The sequence below is a fragment of the Doryrhamphus excisus genome, linkage group LG4, assembly GCF_037039965.1.
Source record: "Doryrhamphus excisus strain RoL-2023G ecotype Guam linkage group LG4, RoL_Dexc_Guam_v1.1, whole genome shotgun sequence".
NCBI classification, from domain to species: domain Eukaryota; kingdom Metazoa; phylum Chordata; class Actinopteri; order Syngnathiformes; family Syngnathidae; genus Doryrhamphus; species Doryrhamphus excisus.
Genome location: NC_136360.1, coordinates 21,998,331 through 22,020,807, shown reverse-complemented (window position 1 = coordinate 22,020,807; position 22,477 = coordinate 21,998,331). Strand labels below are relative to the sequence as shown.

At 35.6% G+C, this 22,477-nt stretch overlaps 2 protein-coding genes across 4 annotated transcripts in view; both read right to left on the bottom strand.

Annotated features, from left to right (window-relative positions):
* arid3a (AT-rich interactive domain 3A) overlaps nt 1–9,083 on the bottom strand; it is a 64,611-nt gene extending 55,528 nt beyond the window's left edge. For both annotated transcript variants that reach the window (XM_058072490.2, XM_058072492.2), the window contains exon 1: nt 8,681–9,083. The gene's annotated coding sequence lies outside the window, so the exon portion shown is untranslated. The remainder of the gene's footprint in view (nt 1–8,680) is intronic.
* Nucleotides 9,084–12,847: 3,764 nt separating this feature from the next.
* r3hdm4 (R3H domain containing 4) lies at nt 12,848–22,317 on the bottom strand. 2 transcript variants are annotated; one of them, XM_058072408.2, is made up of 8 exons: nt 22,111–22,317; nt 20,371–20,528; nt 20,101–20,225; nt 17,360–17,477; nt 16,340–16,425; nt 14,794–14,879; nt 14,213–14,268; nt 12,848–14,127 (listed from the first exon to the last, which is right to left on the bottom strand). In XM_058072408.2, the coding sequence occupies exons 1-8, from the start codon at nt 22,149–22,151 to the stop codon at nt 14,024–14,026; spliced, it is 774 nt and encodes a 257-aa protein (XP_057928391.2). In that variant the 5' UTR covers nt 22,152–22,317; the 3' UTR covers nt 12,848–14,023. The 2 variants fall into 2 exon arrangements, with proteins under 2 accessions (XP_057928391.2, XP_078646495.1); XM_078790369.1 differs by lacking the exon at nt 22,111–22,317 and having other exon boundaries at nt 20,371–20,992.
* Nucleotides 22,318–22,477: the final 160 nt, after the last annotated feature.

The window sequence follows — 22,477 nt, the reverse complement described above, 5'->3', positions numbered from 1 at the left end:
AACCAGATTGTAACATGTGCCATTCTTATACAATGTTCGCTGCATGCTAAATGCGAGAGGCATTCAAATTCCTGGCTTTCCAAGTGCTGTTGTCATTAAGAGATTGAGGACGCAGCCTGCATGTTGCAGCTCGCATTCGACACACTGCTGGTAACTCTAGATGCCATGATGACAGTACAGCTAGGGGGGGGCGGGGTGGGGGGGTTCAACTACATTTGGAAAGGCATAAACATCCCAAACTGGATGAACTTGTTCGGTTTACATGGCGACTGTTAGCATTTTGTGTGCACAAAGCCAGATTTATGTTGTCAACATGGAAACATCCAGAACAAAACCGCTCACTGATGATCCGTTACGCTGCAGTGAGACCAAGAAAGTGTAAGAATGTCATTTCTGCAATTAGATATAGAGAGAATCTGACGATAGGGATGCAATTCATGATTTTTTTTCTCAGTCGATTAATGTGAAGTTTGTTGTTTTGTTTAATGGAGGAATCCATTAGGCCCCAGATCAGAGGTTTCAAATGGTCTCAGCCTCCAATGCATGTTTTTTTAAATGGTCAGTTGCGACACATTTAAGGCATTTGGGAAAAAAAAAAATACATTTTAAAACGTTTTTTTTTATTTGTAGATATTTTTTTTACATTTAAAAATTTTTTTATTTATTTTGTTTTTGTTAGTATGTTATTTGTTTTTTTTTTGTTTTTACACACAAGTCATTTTATCTTTTTTTTATAGGTACTTTTTATTTTGTTATTTTTCACACCTATAATTGTATGTTATTTATTTGTATTTTTTACACTTCTACTCCTTTTATGTTATTTATTTTTAGTATTTTTACACTTTTATATCATTTTACATATAGATTTTTATTATTTGTTATACTTATCTGGTATTTTTATATTTAGATTTTTAATGTATATTTTTTACACCAAGTCATTTAATTTTATTTATGTTATAAATTTGTATTTTCACACTTTTAAGTCATTTTTAATGTTTTATAAAACAATATTTTATTTATTTGTTGATTATTTATTGTTTATTTTTTTATTTATTCTTTCTATTTATTTATATTCTATTATATCTAGATTATTTATTATTATTATTTTAATTCCTTTGTATTTTTTTTATACTTTCATTGAAGTCAAACCAAGCATGTTATTTATTTGTTTTTTGTTTTTACACGCAAGTCATTTTATCTTCTTTTTTTTAAGGTAATTTTTATTTTGTTATTTTTCATAACTATAATTGTATTTTATTTATTTGTATTTTTTACACTTATACTCCTTTTATGTTATTTATTTTTAGTATTTTTACACTTTTATATCATTTTACATTTAGATTTTTATAATTTGTCATTCTTATCTTGTATTTTTTATATTTAGATTTTTAATGTATATTTTTTTACACCAAGTCATTTAATTTTATTTAAGTTATGTAATATATTTGTATTTTTTTTACACTATTTGTATTTTCACACTTTTAAGTAATTTTTAATTTTTATAAAAAAATATTTTATTTATTTTATTATTTATTTCTTTATTTATTCTTTTTATACTATTCTATCTAGATGATTTATTTATTATTATTTTAATTCCTTTGTATTTTTTTATACTTTCATTGAAGTCAAACCAAGCATGTTATTTATTTGTTTTTTGTTTTTACACGCAAGTCATTTTATCTTCTTTTTTTTAAGGTAATTTTTATTTTGTTATTTTTCATAACTATAATTGTATTTTATTTATTTGTATTTTTTACACGTATACTCCTATAATGTTATTTATTTTTAGTATTTTTACACTTTTATATCATTTTACATATAGATTTTTATTATTTGTTATACTTATCTGGTATTTTTATACTTAGATTTTTAATGTATTTTTTTTTACACCAAGTCATTTAATTTTATTTAATGTTATATATATTTTTTCTTTACACTATTTGTATTTTCACACTTTTATTTAAGTCATTTTTAATTTATAAAAATGTATTTTATTTGTTTATTGATTATTTATTTATTTATTCATTCTATTTTTATTTATTTGTATTTTATTCTATCCAGATTATTTATTTATTATTATTTTAATTCCTTTGTATTTTTTACACTATTTGTATTTTCACACTTAAGTCGTTTTTAATTTTTTATAAAAAAATATTTTATTTATTTAGTGATTATTTATTGTTTATTTATTTATTTATTCTCTGTATTTATTTATTTCTATTCTATTATATCTAGATGATTTATTTATTATTATTTTAATTCCTTTGTATTTTTTTTATACTTTCATTGAAGTCAAACCAAGCCAAAAAAGACCATGAAATAAGAAATAAGTCAGAATGGATCCTGGCCCACTTTTGGTTCCCGACCCACCAGTTGAGAACCCCTGTTTGAAGCATGTTGCAGCTGTGTGCCGGTCTCCGGGCAGACAAGTACCAGGATAGAACATTCCGACCCGCTACACATCCCGGTGTCAAACACGGACTGAAAACAAGACCTCCAACTGTTCCCGAGCAGCTGGCTTGCAGAACTGCGGGGGCATCCCAGAACTGCAGGCCCTTCCTTTGACTGCTTGCGTCACCCGCCAGGGATTCCCCCCGTGGCTCCGGCCCAAGCGGTGAAGTAACTCACGCTTTTTGGCAGGATAACCCAGTTAGAACGCCACGTGCTGCGCAAGCCCTTCGGAAAAGAAGCTTTTGGCAGACGGACAGCTGAAAGCCTGCCAAGCCGCACCGCTTCCGACTTCTTGAGGGCAGAAAGAAAACTTTGTGTACGCAGCCAACTCGCGTTTAGTGGAATACAATCCAGTGTGACACACAGAAGCAGACTTACTGGAACAATCAAGGAAAATTTTGTCCCACGCCTTTTAAACAAAGCTTGGAGCAGGGGTCTCAAACTCAAACACACATGCTAACTCGCAAAGTAGAGAGCTAGCGACCTAAAACGGTAGCCTTCAAGTTATTTCCTTTCAACTTAAATAGCCAAAAACTTACCACTTCCACACGGATAGGGAGGATAACTATTAACAGTTATTTAACCTTTAACATGAACATGAATCAAACACAGTAAAAGACTACAATGGTGTGAGTTTGCTTCCCCCTTCCTGATTTATTTTTTGTCATTTTATCCACTTTTAGATCATCACACAAATTCAAATATTAGTCTCCGACAACATAACTGAACACAAAATGCATTTTTTAAAAAATGAAACTTTAATATTAATGGACAAAAAAAATCATTTGGGACTCCAGCAAACCACAGTGAGAGCCATTATCCACAAATGGAACAACAGAGAGCTAGCGACCTAAACGGTAGCCTTCAAGTTATTTCCTTTCAACTTAAATAGCCAAAAACTTACCACTTCCACACGGATAGGGAGGATAACTATTAACAGTTATTTAACCTTTAACATGAACATGAATCAAACGTAATAATTTTTTCTGGGTACATGATACCATACAGCATCCATATCAAACTAACATTAAACTTTCATATCAAGGCGGGGGCCTCAAACTAGTGTCCTGCGGGCCACATTTGGCCCGCGGGCCGCATGTTTGAGACCCCTGATTTATACATATTTTGCCAAGTATTTTCTGAGAGATAATTCTTTATCTTTTTTTAATCTTTTTTTTATAGACATGACAAAACACGACTATAGTCACATTTATACTCTTTTTATTTACAACATATTGCGCAACTGCAGGGTCTTGAGACACATGCTAACTCGCAAACTCGAGAGCTAGCCACCTAAAACGGTAGCCTTCAAGTTATTTCCTTTCAACTTAAATAGCAAAAAAAAAAACTTACCACTTCCACACGGATAGGGAGGATAACTATTAACAGTTATTTAACCTTTAACATGAACATGAATCAAACGTAATAATTTTTTCTGGGTACATGATACCATACAGCATCCATATCAAACTTGCGCGGGGCCGCACTAACATTAAACTTTCATATCAAGGCGGGGGCCTCAAACTAGTGTCATGTGGGCCACATTTGGCCCGCGGGCCGCATGTTTGAGACCCCTTATTTATACATATTTTGCTAAGTATTTTCTGAGAGATAATTCTTCATCTTTTTTTTATCTTTTTTTATAGACATGACAAAACACGACTATAGTCACATTTATACTCTTTTTATTTACAACATATTGCGCAACTGCAGGGTCTCGAGACACATGCTAACTCGCAAACTAGAGAGCTAGCGACCTAAAACGGTAGCCTTCAAGTTATTTCCTTTCAACTTAAATAGCAAAAAAAAAAAACTTACCACTTCCACACGTATAGGGAGGATAACTATTAACAGTTATTTAACCTTTAACATGAACATGAATCAAACGTAATAATTTTTTCTGGGTACATGATACCATACAGCATCCATATCAAACTTGCGCGGGCCGCCACATTTGGCCCGCGGGCCGCGTGTTTGAGACCCCCTGGCTCGGAGCGATATTTCAACATAATGACAACATAACAAGGAGAAGAGCTGACGGCGTCGGACCAGTCGGTCTAGTCTGCACATGTTTGGGATGTCATTTATTGCCAGACGCTAACCATTTTGGAGGCCAAAAACGCGTACCCAACTCCCATCGCATGTTTGCATATTACACCCGCTGCGTTCTCAAATACCCTGCAGATGAGATCAGAAATCTGTCACACGGCCCGACGGCTGTTTGACTGAAAACAGCCGCATGGAGTCTTCAAATAGACATTGAACTAATTCAAGTCAGCAAACATCAATGAACCGACGGAATCACGTGACCGGCGGCGCATCGCTGACTTTTTTTTTTTCGATTCAGCGCAGACCAATCCAAACACACACACACACACACACACACACACACAGAGACCAAAGGGAGTTGTTTACATGTCGAAAGGAGGAAGGAAACGTAAATACACTCCTGGGAAATAAGCGGCTAAATAGCGAGAGCTACACCAGCAGGAACGCTTCAAAGTAATGATAAACATAATTCAGTTCTTTGTGCAGCCTTGACGTACAGTAGCGGCTTTTGGCTCATGTTTTGTCATTTATTTATCGGGAGATCCTTTTAATATATCAGGAAAAAGGAAAATCAATAAAAGTAAATATAATAATAAAGATAATTACGTTATTATGTTCACAAATTCAATCAAACTTTATTAAAATTATTATAATAACAATACAGGGCGGCACGGTGGTCGAGTGGTTAGCGCGCAGACCTCACAGCTAGGAGACAAGGGTTCAATTCCACCCTCGGCCATCTCTGTGTGGAGTCTCCCCGTGCATGCGTGGGTTTACGCCGGTTTCCTCCCACATTCCAAAAACATGCTAGGCTAATTAGCGACTCCAAATTATCCATAGGTATGAATGTGAGTGTGAATGGTTGTTTGTCTATATGTGCCCTGTAATTGGCTGGCCGACCAGTCCAGGGTGTACCCCGCCTCTCTCGCCTAAAGACAGTATCACTCAGATACTGTGAACATCCAGCAGCAACACAACATTTTGGCATGACTACTATTTTGATGGAAAAATATACTGAACCAGGGCTGCATTACCCGAGTTCAATTCCATCAACGGCCATCTCTGTGTGGAGTTTGCATGTTCTCCCCGTGCATGCGTGGGTTTCCTTCCACATTCCAAAAACATGCTAGGTTAATTAGCGACTCCAAATTGTCCATAGGTATGAATGTGAGTGTGAATGGTTGTTTGTCTATATGTCTCTCGCCTGAAGACAGCTGGGATAGGCTCCAGCACCCCCCTGCGACCCTCGTGAGGAAAAGCGGTAGAAAATGAATGAATGAATGAGTAGTCATGCCAAAATGATGTGTTGCTGCTGGATGTTCACAGTATCCGAGTGATACTGTCGTGGGGGTGCTAACCCTAACCCTAAGCTAACACAAGAGGAAGGTTAAACATGATTACCGTCGATGTGAAAAATCCCACAAATGGCGAGAATTAGTTCAAATGAGCAAAAAAAAATTGGAATTCACACCAACCCTAAAACCCAAAAGCAAATCACCACAACATTCTGTCACAAAAAAGCTGAAAATATGCTGCAATTCCCATTTTCTCACATTCTATCATTCGCGTGTCTTGTTCTCATGTCAAAATATCCTTTCCGTGACATTACACATATGTTAAAATGACCTTTCAACATGCCTGGGATATTTCACAACCGTGTTCCCATCGAATGAAATACACGGTACAATGAAAGTCAGTTGTTGCCCAATTGTTACACAATAAAATGCGTCGGTTTACAATGTTTTGTATTACGTTTCGTGCTTAAGCAGGGCTCTACATTAAAAACAAAAAATGACTTGCTCATTGGGGAATCCTTAAGGTGAGAACGACTTGCCCCAACTTGCCCCATGTAAAATGAAAAGACCGCCATAATGATATCATCTTCATTTTTGTGGCATCACATGAGAATCTCAAATAAAGATGAAATAATTATCATTTCTTGTGCTTCTTTTCCTACATAGATCATGACAAGGGGTCTCAAACATGCGGACACTAGTTTGAGGCCCCCGCCTTGATATGAAAGTTTAATGTCAGTGCGGCCCCGCGCAAGTTTGATATGGATGCTGTATGGTATCATGTACCCAGAAAAAATTATTACGTTTGATTCATGTTCATGTTAAAGGTTAAATAACTGTTAATAGTTATCCTCCCTATCCGTGTGGAAGTGGTAAGTTTTTGGCTATTTAAGTTATAACTTGAAGGCTACCGTTTAGGTCGCTAGCTCTCTAGTTTGCGAGTTAGCATGTGTCTCAAGACCCTGCAGTTGCGCAATATGTTGTAAATAAAAAAAAGTATAAATGTGACTATAGTCGTGGTTTGTCATGTCTATAAAAAAAGATAAAAAAAGATAAAGAATTATCTCTCAGAAAATACTTTGCAAAATATGTATAAATCAGTGGTCTCAAACATGCGGCCCGCGGGCCAAATGTGGCGCGCAGGACACTAGTTTGAGGCCCCCGCCTTTGATATGAAAGTTTAATGTCAGTGCGGCCCGCGCAAGTTTGATATGGATGCTGTATGGTATCATGTACCCAGAAAAAATTATTACGTTTGATTCATGTTCATGTTAAAGGTTAAATAACTGTTAATAGTTATCCTCCCTATCCGTGTGGAAGTGGTAAGTTTTTGGCTAGTTTTTGCCCCCCCCCCCAGGTAAATTGATTTTGAGACCCCTGATCTATGGTATATAAACTATTTGTAGGACGCCTGGTGGGATACATTGTGGTTGTGCGACATTTTTCTAATAATGCACAAAAGGTGTCTGCTTACAAACGGAGGAATTTACCTCCCCCCCCCCCGCCCCCATTGAAGGCGTAAAGGCATCCCACCTCTCTCTCTCCTAACATGTGCATAACTGACTTTTTACCCACCCACTCCCACTTTGCCTCAAACTTCACCCGCCTTCAACAGTTCTGGGTGGTGGGGGTGTGGGTGCAAAATGACACTAGTTGGAAAGCGTCTTACCGAATCTAGATCATATGAGTCATTACTGTTACACACATGACATTTGCATAAATATATATATTTAGGTTGTAATATTTGGGAATAACACCAGGAAAGCATTCATTACTGTTAGATTAGTCAAATATCTGCCAGGGAATACCAATTTCACACTTTTGTAGGGTGTCGTGTTTAATTACGTTGTCTCACTCCCTCCTGTTTGTGTGCTCGCAACTGTGCAGTGTGTGTAAACCGCGTCTGCTCCTTCTGCGCCGCGTCGACACAAAGGCGCCACACATTTTTGACCAATCGTGTGTGTGTGTGTGTGTGTGGCTTTAACAGAAAAACTAAAAAAAAAAAAACGTTTATTCATTTCAAAAGAACCGGTTCTTGTTGTTCAAAGAGCGGAGTATAAGAGCCGGATCGTTCCCGAACAACCCATTTACCAGTGACAAGGCATTGTAGCCCTAACGAAAGATAGTTTTGTTTTCTTTTTTTAAAGATTGTCTTTTAGTTAGACCTTTGTACTTTATTTTAATCTGTCACAACATGAAGTACATTTGATATCAGGCAGTGGATGACACCGAGGTTACACAATCTTATAAGATCATGACGTTTGGGAAAAGTCAGCAACTTTCAATCGGTGCCTTTGAATCGGAGCCAGCAGCTGCCATGACAAATCACGTTAATTAGCACTTTTACTCCACAATCCCATACAAGCAAACACATGAGCGCTTTTATTATAATTTTTCTCGCCTCTAGCTCACCGGATAAGACTGTTAATAATCATAATAATCATAATAATAATAATAATAATCTGCCTGGAGCCAAGCTGTTTGGACACCATGTTGGCGTCAAGTGAAACGTTAGCTTGTTTAATGCTTGTACTCGTACTTTACAGGGCGTTAACATTATGACACGGTTTAATCAATTTAACGCTGTATTTTTTGAGAATTCTAACACATTTAAATAATGTTTAAAATGTTTAAAAACGCCATGTTGTGACGTTAAATAGTGCGACACTATTATAGCGCGTAGGTGTAAATTGTATACGCGGGGGTGACATATGGCAATGGCTACATCCGCGATAAGGCTATCGATCTCCATCAGGCTGTTTGATGACGTATGGATGGAAAATGCGTTAATAAACGAAAAACTGCAACATATCTATACATGTAACAGTCTTATATAAACATCACAATGCATTAAAAGGTGAATTTTATAAAAAAATTAAACTCACCGTATTGACTTCCGCTGGGTTTTCACACGCTTTGAGACCGGAAGAAGCATTCCTGATTTCCCTGACTGTGACCCCCCCTTCCTAAACGACACACAGCGGGCAAAAAAAGCTCCACAAGCAGGAAGAAGAAGAAAAGAGGTGGCGCTTGTGTTTATCTGCTACAAGTAAACTCGTTGCATGTGACTGCATGATATCTGCTCCCGGCCTCCGGCTTTTTGGTGTGTAATTGTGTTTTCAGAGGTTGGCTGTCGATGTGAGCGCCCACGGAGGCGTGGGGGGGGGGGGGGTAGTCGCCTCGCCGACACACACACACACACGGTGCCGCCATTGGTTGACAAACAGCAATCAAATGCAAATTCCTAACCTCTGAATCAGCAGGGGCCACCCTCTCCGCCGTCACCCCCCAACCCCCAGACCAGGGGGGGTGGTAGAGGCGGCGGGATCGATCCAAATATCGATATTATCTATACCGGCTTTGTATCGGTATCGAGTCGTTGCAAGTCTTTTCTGTGCTATTCAACATTATTAATTTTACTCCCTTATTTCTAAAATGACAAATACTTCAACTTGTTGATATAGTTCTTCTTCAAACAGCTAAAATACTGCATAAGGCAAAAAAAAAAAATAACCATAACCATATCTTACTTATTGTTTGGAAATATGGGTTAATAACTATAAAAGCAATCTTCACTCGCTAAATGTACTGCAAAAAAAAGGCCAGTAAGGATAATTCATAATGGCCATTATGGCATTGGATGCTCATATCACCTCCTACTTTGGTATGTGACAAAAATAAAATAAAAAATAAAAACAAAAAAAATTGAAAACATTTTACTTCGGTACGTGAAAGAAAAAAAAATACTTAATAGTCTAAAAAAAGAAAACTTAAATATGAGTCTAAAAAATAATACAAATACTGAAAAGTTAAAATGACAAAAATCTAAAAAAAAAAGATAAAAAGAATTAAAAAAAATAAAAATTTAGAAATAATTCAAAAATTAAAATGACTTAAAAGTCTTATAAATCATAAAAAAATTCCAAAATAAAAATGAATGAAATAAAAGTCTACAACAATTATATAAATAATTCAAAAAATAATTCAAAAACAAAAATCACTTAAATAAATGGCAAAAAATACAAATAATTCAAAAGCAAAAATTACTTAAATAAAAGTCTAAAAAAATAATACAAATAATTCCAAAATAAGAAAGACTTAAATAAAAGTCGTAAATAAAATAATACAAATAATTGTAAAATAAAATTCTACAAAAAAAAAACTAGGATGACTTAAATAAAAATAGTAACGATTGGAAAATTTCTATCCTATACTTTGAGACCATTTGTCAATTTGGTTCGGCTTCAATAAAAACTAAAAAAATAAAGAAATAAATACATACATAGATAAAATATTACTTAAAAAAAGCAGTTGATGTTTGCTAAATACAAGGATGAAGAGTCTTGAACCAGTCATGATGTGCTATATATATCACTATATTGACACTTACTATGGTACCCATTATGGCATTGGATGCTCATATCACCGTGTACTTCGGTACGTGACAAAAAATAAAAAAAAAAATTATGAAAGCAGGAAGTGAACAAATGTAAGTTACTGATTGTAAAAAGTACAAAATGGAGGGGTAGGAGTTAATAAGCTTTGCTTCTTCCGACTCCTTTTGGACATGTGGAACTGTGAAGTGATTATGTGATGCATTCAATTGTAATCTGATGCATGTTCAAATGAAATAAAACCATTACCAAAAAAAAAAAAACATTGAAGCTGTACTACATCACATGTTGACAAATATCTGAGTCTTGTTGAATCCAATAGAAACGAGTATACTATCTATTTACATTCAGGCATTATGTAAGGTCCTTTTCCCGGGTTATAAAAAGGAAATGAGCTATCAATAGGAGTATTATTTCATTACAAAGGATGAGAAATCTCAAACCCAATTTCTGGACATTCAGAGGCTCTCTCTAACTCAATTATGTCATTTCAATTAAAAATGACAAAGAGCGAAGCTAATTGAATACAAAAAAAATGGACTTACATATGGACACTGAACCATTCTGTTTCAGTTGCTAAGTGTCATTATTTTTATTTTATTTGCCATGCAGCTGTTCAAATAAATCAATAAAAGACAGAGATGGTAAGACAATCAATATTTAATTAAAACCATGCCTCACTTTAATAAAAAAAAAACAGCAAAAGACTACAATGGTGTGAGTTTGCTTCCCCCTTCCTGATTTATTTTTTGTCATTTTATCCACTTTCAGATCATCACACAAATTCAAATATTAGTCACCGACAACATAACTGAACACAAAATGCATTTTTTTTTAAATTAAACTTTATTATTAATGGACAAAAAAAAATCATTTAGGACTCCAGCAAACCACAGTGAGAGCCATTATCCACAAATGGAACAACAGAGAGCTAGCGACCTAAACGGTAGCCTTCCAAGTTATTTCCTTTCAACTTAATTAGCCAAAAACTTACCACTTCCACACGGATAGGGAGGATAACTATTAACAGTTATTTAACCTTTAACATGAACATTAATCAAACGTAATCATTTTTTTCTGGGTACATGATACCATACAGCATCCGTATCAAACTTGCGCGGGCCGCACTAACATTAAGGCGGGGGTCTCAAAGTAGTGTCCAGCGGGCCACATTTGGCCCGCTGGCCGTGTGTTTGAAACCCCTGCCCTAGAAGCATAAAAATAACAGCACATTTCAGGAAAAGACTGTAAATATGATGGTGTTTGTAGATATAACATCACATGGAAAAAACAAAAAAAAGGGAAAAAATTGAGTAAAAAAGGTCCAATGTAAATAGAAAAAGTTGGGGTGTTAATATTAATCAATAACAATAACACAAAGCTTTTTCTTTAAATATGTATATCCATATTGTTTAGGTTACGTTCAAACTGACGTGTAGATGATACTGATACTGTATTCTTGCACAATAGCACCACCAAGTGGAGAGACTCGGCATTGCAGCTCTCATCCATTTATACGTTTGATTCAATTATGACGGCAAATATGAGCTTAGTTGAAGTCATGTTTATTAAATTTATTCAGACATGGCTTTGAGCATTCTCATGCACATAATCAAAACAAAAAAAAAGAGAAAAATATATTGTTGCAATTATAAATAAGCACCATAACACACACATACACACCATTATGTACACAATCTTGTGTGTAAAGCTATCAGACTTAAAGGCTTTTCTAGTGTGTAAATTATTATTTACAGTAGTTTTTGAATATGTTGGCAAGTGGGGGGGGTACATGATTATATACATATTCAACCGTCCACAAAAAAAAAAAAACATGACATTCAGAGTGACAAAATGAGACAAAGCCTGAGAAACTTGATTTCCGCACAAACTTTGGTTGTCAAGTTTAGTTCTGCTGCCAAAGACGATATAAAAGAACCGAGGCTTTTATTTTGTTAAAACAAAAAATATGTGCTTTTTAGAGTAAAGTACAAATGTAGAAATATATATATGTACAGAAAAAAACAAGTTGTTTTTCCCCTAAGGCAGAAGTGCTTTATCGTGAGTAAACGCTAAGCAGGTTATGGCATCACACGTAAGCAACGTGACAGGTTGCGTTACAAAACTTTAACTTCCTGTATGTGTCAAGAAGGGCCTTTAGAATTGAACGGTAAATGACAGTGATACTGTGATCCAAATCGCACAATTAGCTTAGCATTTTGAGTGTATTTTGAGTTTGCAATTAAAAAAAGAACAGAAGAAGAAGCGTTAAATGAGCAATAACAATAATATATTTAGTAATAGTTAGCATCGCAATTTCAAAAATGTGCACCCTCGGGAGTCGAGTACGCTGTGCACTTTAATTAAAGTGTGTGCAGAAGTGCGCAAATTGGAACGCAGCCCGTTTCTGTGACTAAATATTCCCAAGTAGCACCTTAAATTAAATCATTCTGAAGTCTGCGAGATGTGCGGTTGTGTAAGTGTATTCCAAATAAATACATTTAAAAACTGGAAAAAAAATGCTCATGCTAAACATATTTACCCCAGGTACCAAACCGTATTGTTGCACATTATTATTATTATTATTTTTTTTTGCCAATGCCCAACTATCATGCATCAGAACAGGCTTGTAGTGAAGCGGTTTCTCTGTTTTACTAAACATTTTAACATACCGTCTTATGAGTATTATGTAACATCAGTTTAGATTAGAAAAAACCCTAAAATGCTAATTTTTGATAAGCTAAACCCGACAAAATGTTTACAAATCCAATCCAATAAACAGCAGGGGTGTCCAGCCATTTTCATACTTTTACATTTAGAATGAAAAAAGTCGTAACAAAAATTTGGGGGAAGTACTTCTCATTGGGAGTGACCAGGATAGATAGGATCAGGAAGGAGTACATCAGAGGAACATTACATGTTGGAGGCCTTGAAGATAAAGTGAGGGGAAGTAAAGTAAGGGGAAAAAAAAAGTTAGAAGATTAAGGGAATAAAAAAAATATTAATGGAATAAAGTCATTCATTTTCTACCGCTTTTAGCGGGGGGTGCTGGAGCCTATCCCAGCTGTCTTCAGGCGAGAAGCGGTGTACACCCTGGACTGGTGGCCAGCCAATCACAGGGCACATATAGACAAACAACCATTCACACTCACATTCATACCTATGGACAATTTGGAGTCGCTAATTAACCTAGCATGTTTTTGGAATGTGGGAGGAAAACCGGAGTACCCGGAGAAAACCCACGCATGCACAGGGGAGAACATGCAAACTCCACACAGAGATAGCCGAGGGTGGGGTTAAAATAAAACAAGAAGGCAAAAAGTTACCACTTCCACACAAAATAGGAGGAGAACTGGCCGAGGATGTAATTGATTCATTTTTCCGTATGTGTCCTTCGGTGGAAAAAGTTTGGACACCCCTGGTATGGTAAATAAGAAGTCGGGAGCTCATTCGGTGTTCAGTAATACAAAATACACGGTTGACTATACACAATATATCCTAATGGATATCCTCTCCATTTTCCCATGTGTTCAATTCCCAAAGTGGGGTAACGTATTACATTACAAATAACTTAATAATAGTCACACAGTGTACTCACATTGAATGAGTAGACATGATAATGTCCATGTGACACAGTGTTGAGTGTACTGTGGGATATTCAATATTTTTAATATTTAAAAATAATATTAATTTAGTATTAATATTAATAATAATATTTTATTACATTTTTTAAGTGGGTGTTTGTAGTTTTCTAACCTGGGTCTAAGCCTTGCAGACGCACACGTCGTAGGATGCGGTGTACTTTAAGGCCAGCAAGTGGGCGTGGCCCCGGTCTCAGCACCTTTGGTCCAGGTAGGCCGACAGCAGCGGTGTTGGAGGCAGGAAGTCTTCTTGTTTGTTCACCACTTCAGTTTGACGTAAACCGTTCAAGTCTTTGCCTGAGGGTCAAAAAAAAAATTAAAATCTGGGTAAATGTTGTGACACATTTGGAAATAAGAAAATATGAAAACACGCCACACTCACTTGAAGAGACAAGGTCCATATACTGGCAGACGGCATGGAGCAGCAGCCTTTCAAAGCTGAAAAACAACATAATGAATCACTGATACAAGCCAATAGCAGCCATCCAACCTACTGTTGTACATGTCCAACTAATGTTGTTGGTGTGGTAGTAATCAAATATTCATTAGTCATTTGTCATTCATTCATTTATTTTCTACCGCGGCGGTGCTGGAGCCTATCCCAGCTGTCTTTGGGCAAGAGAGGCGAGGTACACCCTGGACTGGTGGCCAGCCAATCACAGGGCACATATAGACAAACAACCATTCACACTCACATTCATACCTATGGACAATTTGGAGTCGCTAATTAACCTAGCATGTTTTTTTTGGAATGTGGGAGGAAAATGGAGTACCCGGAGAAAACCCACGCATGCACGGGGAGAACATGCAAACTCCACACAGAGATGGCCGAGGGTGGGGAAAGACAAAATAAGAAGGCAAAAAGTTACCACTTCCACACAAAATAGGAGGAGAACTCATAGCAAGCAAAGACGCTGGTATCTGAAGGATTAAAAACCAAAACCTTCAATAACAAGTGCACACCTGCTGGAGAGGTTGGTTGTGTAAACTGAGTGAGGCTGAGCGATGAAGAAGCTCAGAAGGTTTTCTTCCAGCACTGCCAGAGTTCCCTGGAAGGAGAATCATAAAGCAGCTATGGTTTTCAGGTTCACAAATCCACATTGGTCAACACCTTATCCTGCAGTGTTAACATGGCCTTAGAGGGTTTAGGGCCTAACTTTGGTAATGGTAATGGTTTTATTTCATTTGAACATGCATCAGATTACAATTGAATGCATCACATAATCAGTTCCCAGTTCCACATGTCCAAAAGGAGTAGGAAGAAGCAAAGCTTATTAAATCCTACCCCTCCATCTGGTACTTTTACAATCAGTAACTGTTACATTTGTTTACTTCCTGTTTTCCTAATCTAGTTTAAGTTTTTTTTTATTTAATTTTATTTTTTTTATTTTTTAATTATAAAAAATTTAACATTTTAAAATTAAAGTAAATAAAAATAAATATTTTTAAATTTTTACATTTTAAAATTTTTAATTGTTTGATTTTTACTTTTACAATCAGTAACTGTTACATTTGTTCACTTCCTGCTTTCTAATCTAGTTTAAGTTTTTTTTATTTTATTTTAAAATAAAAAAAATACAAATATAAAAATATAAAAAATAATAAATTTTTTATTTAAAATGTAAAAAAATTAAAATTTCAAAATATTTCTTTTTTATTTAATTTAATTAAAAATTTTTTTTAATTACAATTAAAAAAATAAAAATTAAAATAAAAAAATAAACTAGATTAGGAAAGCAGGAAGTGAACAAATGTAACAGTTACTGATTGTAAAAGTACCAGATGGAGGGGTAGGATTTAATAAGCTTTGCTTCTTCCTACTCCTTTTGGACATGTGGAACTGGGAACTGATTATGTGATGCATTCAATTGTAATCTGATTTGTTTCTTGAATTGGCTCATCATTGATCATATTTCTAAGTATTGGATGACATTTTTTAGCTAATTGGTTATTTTTAGCCTTATGCATTATTTTAGCTGATTGAAGATGAACTATATCAGCAAGTTGAAGTATTTGTGATTTTAGAAATAAGGAGTTAGTATGTTCTCTGTAGGCGGCATTATGAATTATCCTTACTGGCCTTTTTTTGCAGTACATTTAGCGAGTAAAGATTGCTTTTATAGTTATTATCCCATATTTCCACACAATAAGTAAGATATGGTAGAACCAGAGAGCAATAAAGAGTGTGGAGTGATTTCTGATTGAGAACAAATTTTTGCTTTGTTCAATATTGAAATATTTCTGGCCACTTTATGTTGTATATTTTTTAATATGAGGTTTCCAGCTCATATTTTCATCTATTGTGATCCCCAGAAATGTATTTTCCTTCACACTTCCAATGTCTACATCATCTATTTGTATTTGCTGGTGGTCCTTTCTGCTGTTAGCAAACAGCATGATTTTAGTTTTATTTAAGTTCAAGGACAATCTATTATCATCAAACAATATTTTTAGTGCGACCATAACTTTGAGTATGAAGTTTTTCCAAAGAGCACGAGGAGATGCTCACCACTGGGATTTGTTTTCGTCTCAGTGTTGTTCGCAGTCTCCGGTCGATCCTCTGGAAACATTCCTGAGCGGTAAAGGCAGGATTTACTGTGGAAAGACAATCAATGATTTAACATCCGTTAGTGTCATCAGCACAAACCACAAACTTTCCCATTCAGTCATTTATCCTGCCACAAATACATTTGGACCGCCACAGAATGGAGTTGGTGCCACCTGTTTTTCCTTGCTCATGTTAAGAAACTAGTAAGAGATGGTTATGTTTGCATTTCGTCTGCACGGCGGTCAAGTGGGTAGCACGTAGACCTCACAGCTAAGAGACCCGTGTTCAATTCCATGGAGTTTGTGGAGTTTGCATGTTCTCCCCGTGCATGTGTGGGTTTTCTCCGGGTACTCCGGTTTCCTCCCACATTTCAAAAACATGCTAGGTTAATTAGCGACTCCAAATTGTCCATAAGTATGAATGTGAGTGTGAATGGTTGTTTGTCTATATGTGCCCTGTGATTGGCTGGCCACCAGTCCAGGGTGTACCCTACCTCTTGCCTGAAGACAGCTGGGATAGGCTCCAGCACCCTCACAACAGTATCACTCGGATACTGTGAACATCCAGCAGCAACACAACATTTTGACATGACTATTTTGATGAAAAATATACTGAACCAGGGTTGCACAGAGGCTTCAGAGCTAGGAGACCCGAGTTCAATTCCATCCTCTGCCATCTCTGTGTGGAGTTTGCATGTTCTCCCCGTGCATGCGTGGGTTTACTCCGGTTTCCTCCCACATTCCAAAAACATGCTAGGTTAATTAGCGACTCCAAATTGTCCATAGGTATGAATGTGAGTGTGAATGGTTGTTTGTCTATATGTGCCCTGTGATTGGCTAGCCACCAGTGCAGGATGTACCCCGCCTTTCTCGCCTGAAGGCAGCTGGGATAGGCTCCAGCAACCCCCGTGACCCTTGTGAGGAAAAGTGGTAGAAAATAAATGAATGAATAACTAACAAGAAAATATCATCAAGACATTACCATTCCTCTGGTCTTTAAGGAGATGACTAGCGTGTTTCTTTTTGGCCACTTCCCTCTCGAGCAGAGACAAAAGCCTCTCCTGCTCTTCTCCGGAGCAATTCATGAAGTCGCTCCATGGCTGAACAGGAAGAGGAATACCAGTGGGTTTAAACAGCATTACATCCTTTTATAGTGAAATAATCTGCATAATATTAACCTTCCTCTTGTGTTAGCTTTCTGGTAGCATCTCTTATGTTTTGACCCATGTATTAAATCAGATATAAAATACACTAAAAACAATAACCATCAAATTAGCTTCTCATGTCTTGGTTACCTTCTTAGGCTTCCTCATCCATGAAAATGTTGCTTTTAATACTTTTGGCCTTTTTTTGTCACTATACCCCTCCATTTTAATTTACAAAAATGGTCACATGAACCTCAAAAGAATATTATTAAATTCATAAATGGAAGGTTCTTTTGTTACCTGGCTATTACTGAGGGATATAGAACATATCTCTTAAATCAATGAGTTTGATTTATTTTCTCATTTTAGTATTCATCACTAAAGAAACATCTATGGTGTTGGGGTCAATTTTGACCCATATATATTCATGTCAAGAAAAGGTAGAAAAAGTTATTGTTTTCAGCAACACAACTTTAGTATAAAGTGAAATCAAAAAGCAGAACAGGTCCACATCTTGGTTCACTCTACTTCTTGGCATTCTTTACATGATCCAAATTGTTCTTGACGTGATTCAAATTGTTCTTGACGTGATTCAAATTGTTCTTTCCGTGATCCAAATTGTTCTTTCCGTGATCCAAATTGTTCTTTCCGTGATCCAAATTGTTCTCTACGTGATCCAAATTGTTCTCTACGTGATCCAAATTGTTCTCTACGTGATCCAAATTGTTCTTTACGTGATCCAAATTGTTCCTTACGTGATCCAAATTGTTCTTTCCGTGATCCAAATTGTTCTTTCCGTGATCCAAATTGTTCTTTCCGTGATCCAAATTGTTCTTTCCGTGATCCAAATTGTTCTTTCCAAGATCCAAATTGTTCTTTACGTGATCCAAATTGTTCTTTCCGTGATCCAAATTGTTCTTTCCGTGATCCAAATTGTTCTTTCTGTGATCCAAATTGTTCTCTACGTGATCCAAATTGTTCTCTACATGATCCAAATTGTTCTCTACGTGATCCAAATTGTTCTCTACGTGATCCAAATTGTTCTTTCTGTGATCCAAATTGTTCTTTCCGTGATCCAAATTGTTCTCTACGTGATCCAAATTGTTCTCTACGTGATCCAAATTGTTCTCTACGTGATCCAAATTGTTCTCTACGTGATCCAAATTGTTCTTTCTGTGATCCAAATTGTTCTTTACGTGATCCAAATTGTTCTTTACGTGATCCAAATTGTTCTTTACGTGATCCAAATTGTTCTTTCCGTGATCCAAATTGTTCTTTACATGATCCAAATTGTTCTTTCCGTGATCCAAATTGTTCTTTCCAAGATCCAAATTGTTCTTTCCAAGATCCAAATTGTTCTTTACGTGATCCAAATTGTTCTTTACGTGATCCAAATTGTTCTTTACGTGATCCAAATTGTTCTCTACGTGATCCAAATTGTTCTCTACGTGATCCAAATTGTTCTCTACGTGATCCAAATTGTTCTCTACGTGATCCAAATTGTTCTCTACGTGATCCAAATTGTTCTCTACGTGATCCAAATTGTTCTCTATGTGATCCAAATTGTTCTTTCCGTGATCCAAATTGTTCTTTACATGATTCAAATTGTTCTTTGCGTGATTCAAATTGTTCTTTACGTGATCCAAATTGTTCTTTACGTGATCCAAATTGTCCTCTACGTGATCCAAATTGTTCTTTACGTGATTCAAATTGTTCTTTACGTGATCCAAATTGTTCTTTACGTGATTCAAATTGTTCTTTACGTGATTCAAATTGTTCTTTACGTGATCCAAATTGTTCTTTACGTGATCCAAATTGTTCTTTACGTGATCCAAATTGTTCTCTACGTGATCCATATTGTTCTCTACGTGATCCAAATTGTTCTCTACGTGATCCAAATTGTTCTTTACATGATCCAAATTGTTCTTTCCATGATCCAAATTGTTCTTTCCATGATCCAAATTGTTCTTTCCGTGATCCAAATTGTTCTCTACATAATCCAAATTTTTCTCTACATAATCCAAATTTTTCTCTACATAATCCAAATTGTTCTCTACATAATCCAAATTGTTCTTTCCATGATCCAAATTGTTCTTTCCATGATCCAAATTGTTCTTTCCATGATCCAAATTGTTCTTTCCATGATCCAAATTGTTCTTTCCATGATCCAAATTGTTCTTTCCGTGATCCAAATTGTAAATGTGAAATCAGCCAGTCAAATGAGTGAATTCCCCTCACATGTCTGGACCTTTTGATTTTCTTTATTCTTGATTTGTTTATTTATTTTTCATCTTATTTTGTGTAGAAAAATAAAAATTAAGATATTTGAGAACAGTGGAATGTTTTATCAGAGCTTTTCTTGTAGAAAATCGGAACCAAAGCAAAGTTTATTCATTTTTCAGTTTTTAATAAATGCGTTTTTTTTGGAAAACCTGATGCTGCCCAGCCTCACCCAGACCCTAGCTCCAGTGGCCCCCAGGTAAATTGAGTTTGAGACCCCTGCATTAAAATCTAACACAAGAGAGTTAAGCCATCCAAGAAAATTCAACTAAATTATTCCTGCAGTGAAAAGACGCACCTCGATGTAGTTGTCATTGGTCCAAGCTTGGGTGAAGATGGATGGGATCGCTGGGCTACTGCAAACCTCCAGATCATCTTTGGAGCACTCGTCGTCCCTCTCAAGAAGATTGGCAAGATATCGTGCTGGTTTTGGTAATGTCATTCACAGAGAACAAGATGTCATTGTTTCCAAAACAGCATACCGTGAAAGAACATTTCATGGTTTAATGTTGATGACTTTTAATTGGAATTGAATCATCATCAACAACGGTGGGGTGGAAGATCTTACTGTTCTCCTGTCGGCGCAGGCTCTTCTTGCCTTTGGCTCGAGGAGTGAGGTCAGAGTTGCGGATGGCTTGGTTGATGTAGAACTGCTTCTTCTTGGTGGGACACACTCGCTTGGCCGGAGAGTTGGGCAGGGAGGCGCATTTACGCTCCTCAATCAGGCTGCCGAGCACAATACAAATAAAAGCACCTTGAATATATCGCGATACTTCGTTCCACGATACTGTATCCATATTAAAAAGTATGACATGGATATTTTTATGCATTTATCATAGACTGTGTATGGTATTTATTCAAGTGCAGACACGGCAAAGGTTGATCACTAACTGTTACATTTGTTCACTTCCTGCTTTCCTAATATAATTTTATTTTTTTTTATAATTTTTTTTTTTTTTTTTTTTTGTTTAATTTATTTTCATTATTTTTTGTCACATACTGAAGTACATGGTGATATTTATAGATTAAATATTTGTTAAACATTTGCTCACTTCCTGCCTTCTTAATATAATTTAAGGTTTTTTTCAAATTAATTTTTTAATTATTTTTTATCAATTTTTTTAATCTATTTTTATTTTTTTAATTATTTGTTCTCACATACCGAAGTACAAAGTGATATTTATTTTTATTGTTTTGTTTAATTTATTTTAATTATTTTTTTGTCATTAACTGAAGTACAAGGTGATATTTATAGATTAAATATTTGTTAAACATTTGTTCACTTCCTGCCTTCCTAATATAATTTAAGTTTTTTTTAAATTAATTTTTTAAATTATTTTTTAATCTATTTTTATTTTTTTTAATTATTTGTTGTCACATACCAAAGTACAAGGTGATATTTATAGATTAAATATTTAATAGATTTGATCATTATTCAAATCTTTAACAATTTTGTGGAAATTGTGGCAATTATCAAAATTGTCAGGTAATAATAATAATAATAATAATAATACATTTAAGGTAAATTTTAACTTTGTATATTGGAGTATGTCTTAGCGCACCTTAAAGAAAGCTTATTAAATCCTACCCCTCCGGGCTCTAATAATGCTTTTAATCTGAAAAAATAATTTATCTACCCACCAACTATATGTGGTTTCTTATTTTTAATTATTTGCTGTTTTATTATTATTATATTTATTTATTACTGATTGATTTTTTTTCTTTCTTATTTTGTGTCGAATAAAAAGTAAAAAATAAGCACTGCACTGTACACTTAACAGCTGTTTCTAATTTTGTTGACTTTGTTTGCAAACATTGGGAGTTTATTCAAATGAAAAAGACAAAATAAGTAGGAAAAACTGAGAGACTGTGGGCAAAGTTAATCTATAACTGTTGTATTGGATCTTTTCCGATTGTGCGGGTGTACCTAATGTAGTGTCCAGTGAGAGTAGGTCACGTACTGTAGTGCTGAGCTGATGCAATGTTAACCCTTTGGCCTACATTTGACGGCAGAGAAATTATTAAAATCAGGTTGTAAAAAAAAATTAAGTTACAGTACAAAATAAACGATAATAATTGTGTGTTGTGTGTCACGCATAAACACGACAATCACAATGTTTTTTTCACCCCCCCCCAAACAAAACCATGCAAGTGTGCGGCAGTAAATATTACAAGGGCAAGCCAAGCGTTAAAGAAATGTGTCATTAAATGTCATTAAATGTGAAACGAGAGAAAATCTTGTCCCATTTAAATGGCACTGTACATTAGCAGCTAATAATAGCTAATAACACTTGTCATTTTCACTCACATATAATCCTGCTCTTCATTGTCTTTTGTCAAAACGACCATCTTATTGAGAAGGATCTTAGTCGTGGAGCGGAGGTTAGTAGAAACCTAAATAATTAAATATGACCGTACTTTGTGGTCAAAAAAAAAGGGTTTTTCTGTAATGTAGCAGACGATTAGCTATAGCTAACTACTGTTTACTGCTAGCTAGCTAGCTCGGACGGAAGCCAGACATCCAAAAATAAGATACTATGTCCCGCCCATGGCCACGCCCCCTCTCCAGAGATTTACGAAGGAAAGAGCTCTCACTCTGCCACTAAGACGGCAACCATGACAACCCGTATAGCAATCAAAACTTTATCGATGCACATTCCCAGTCAGGAAAGAAA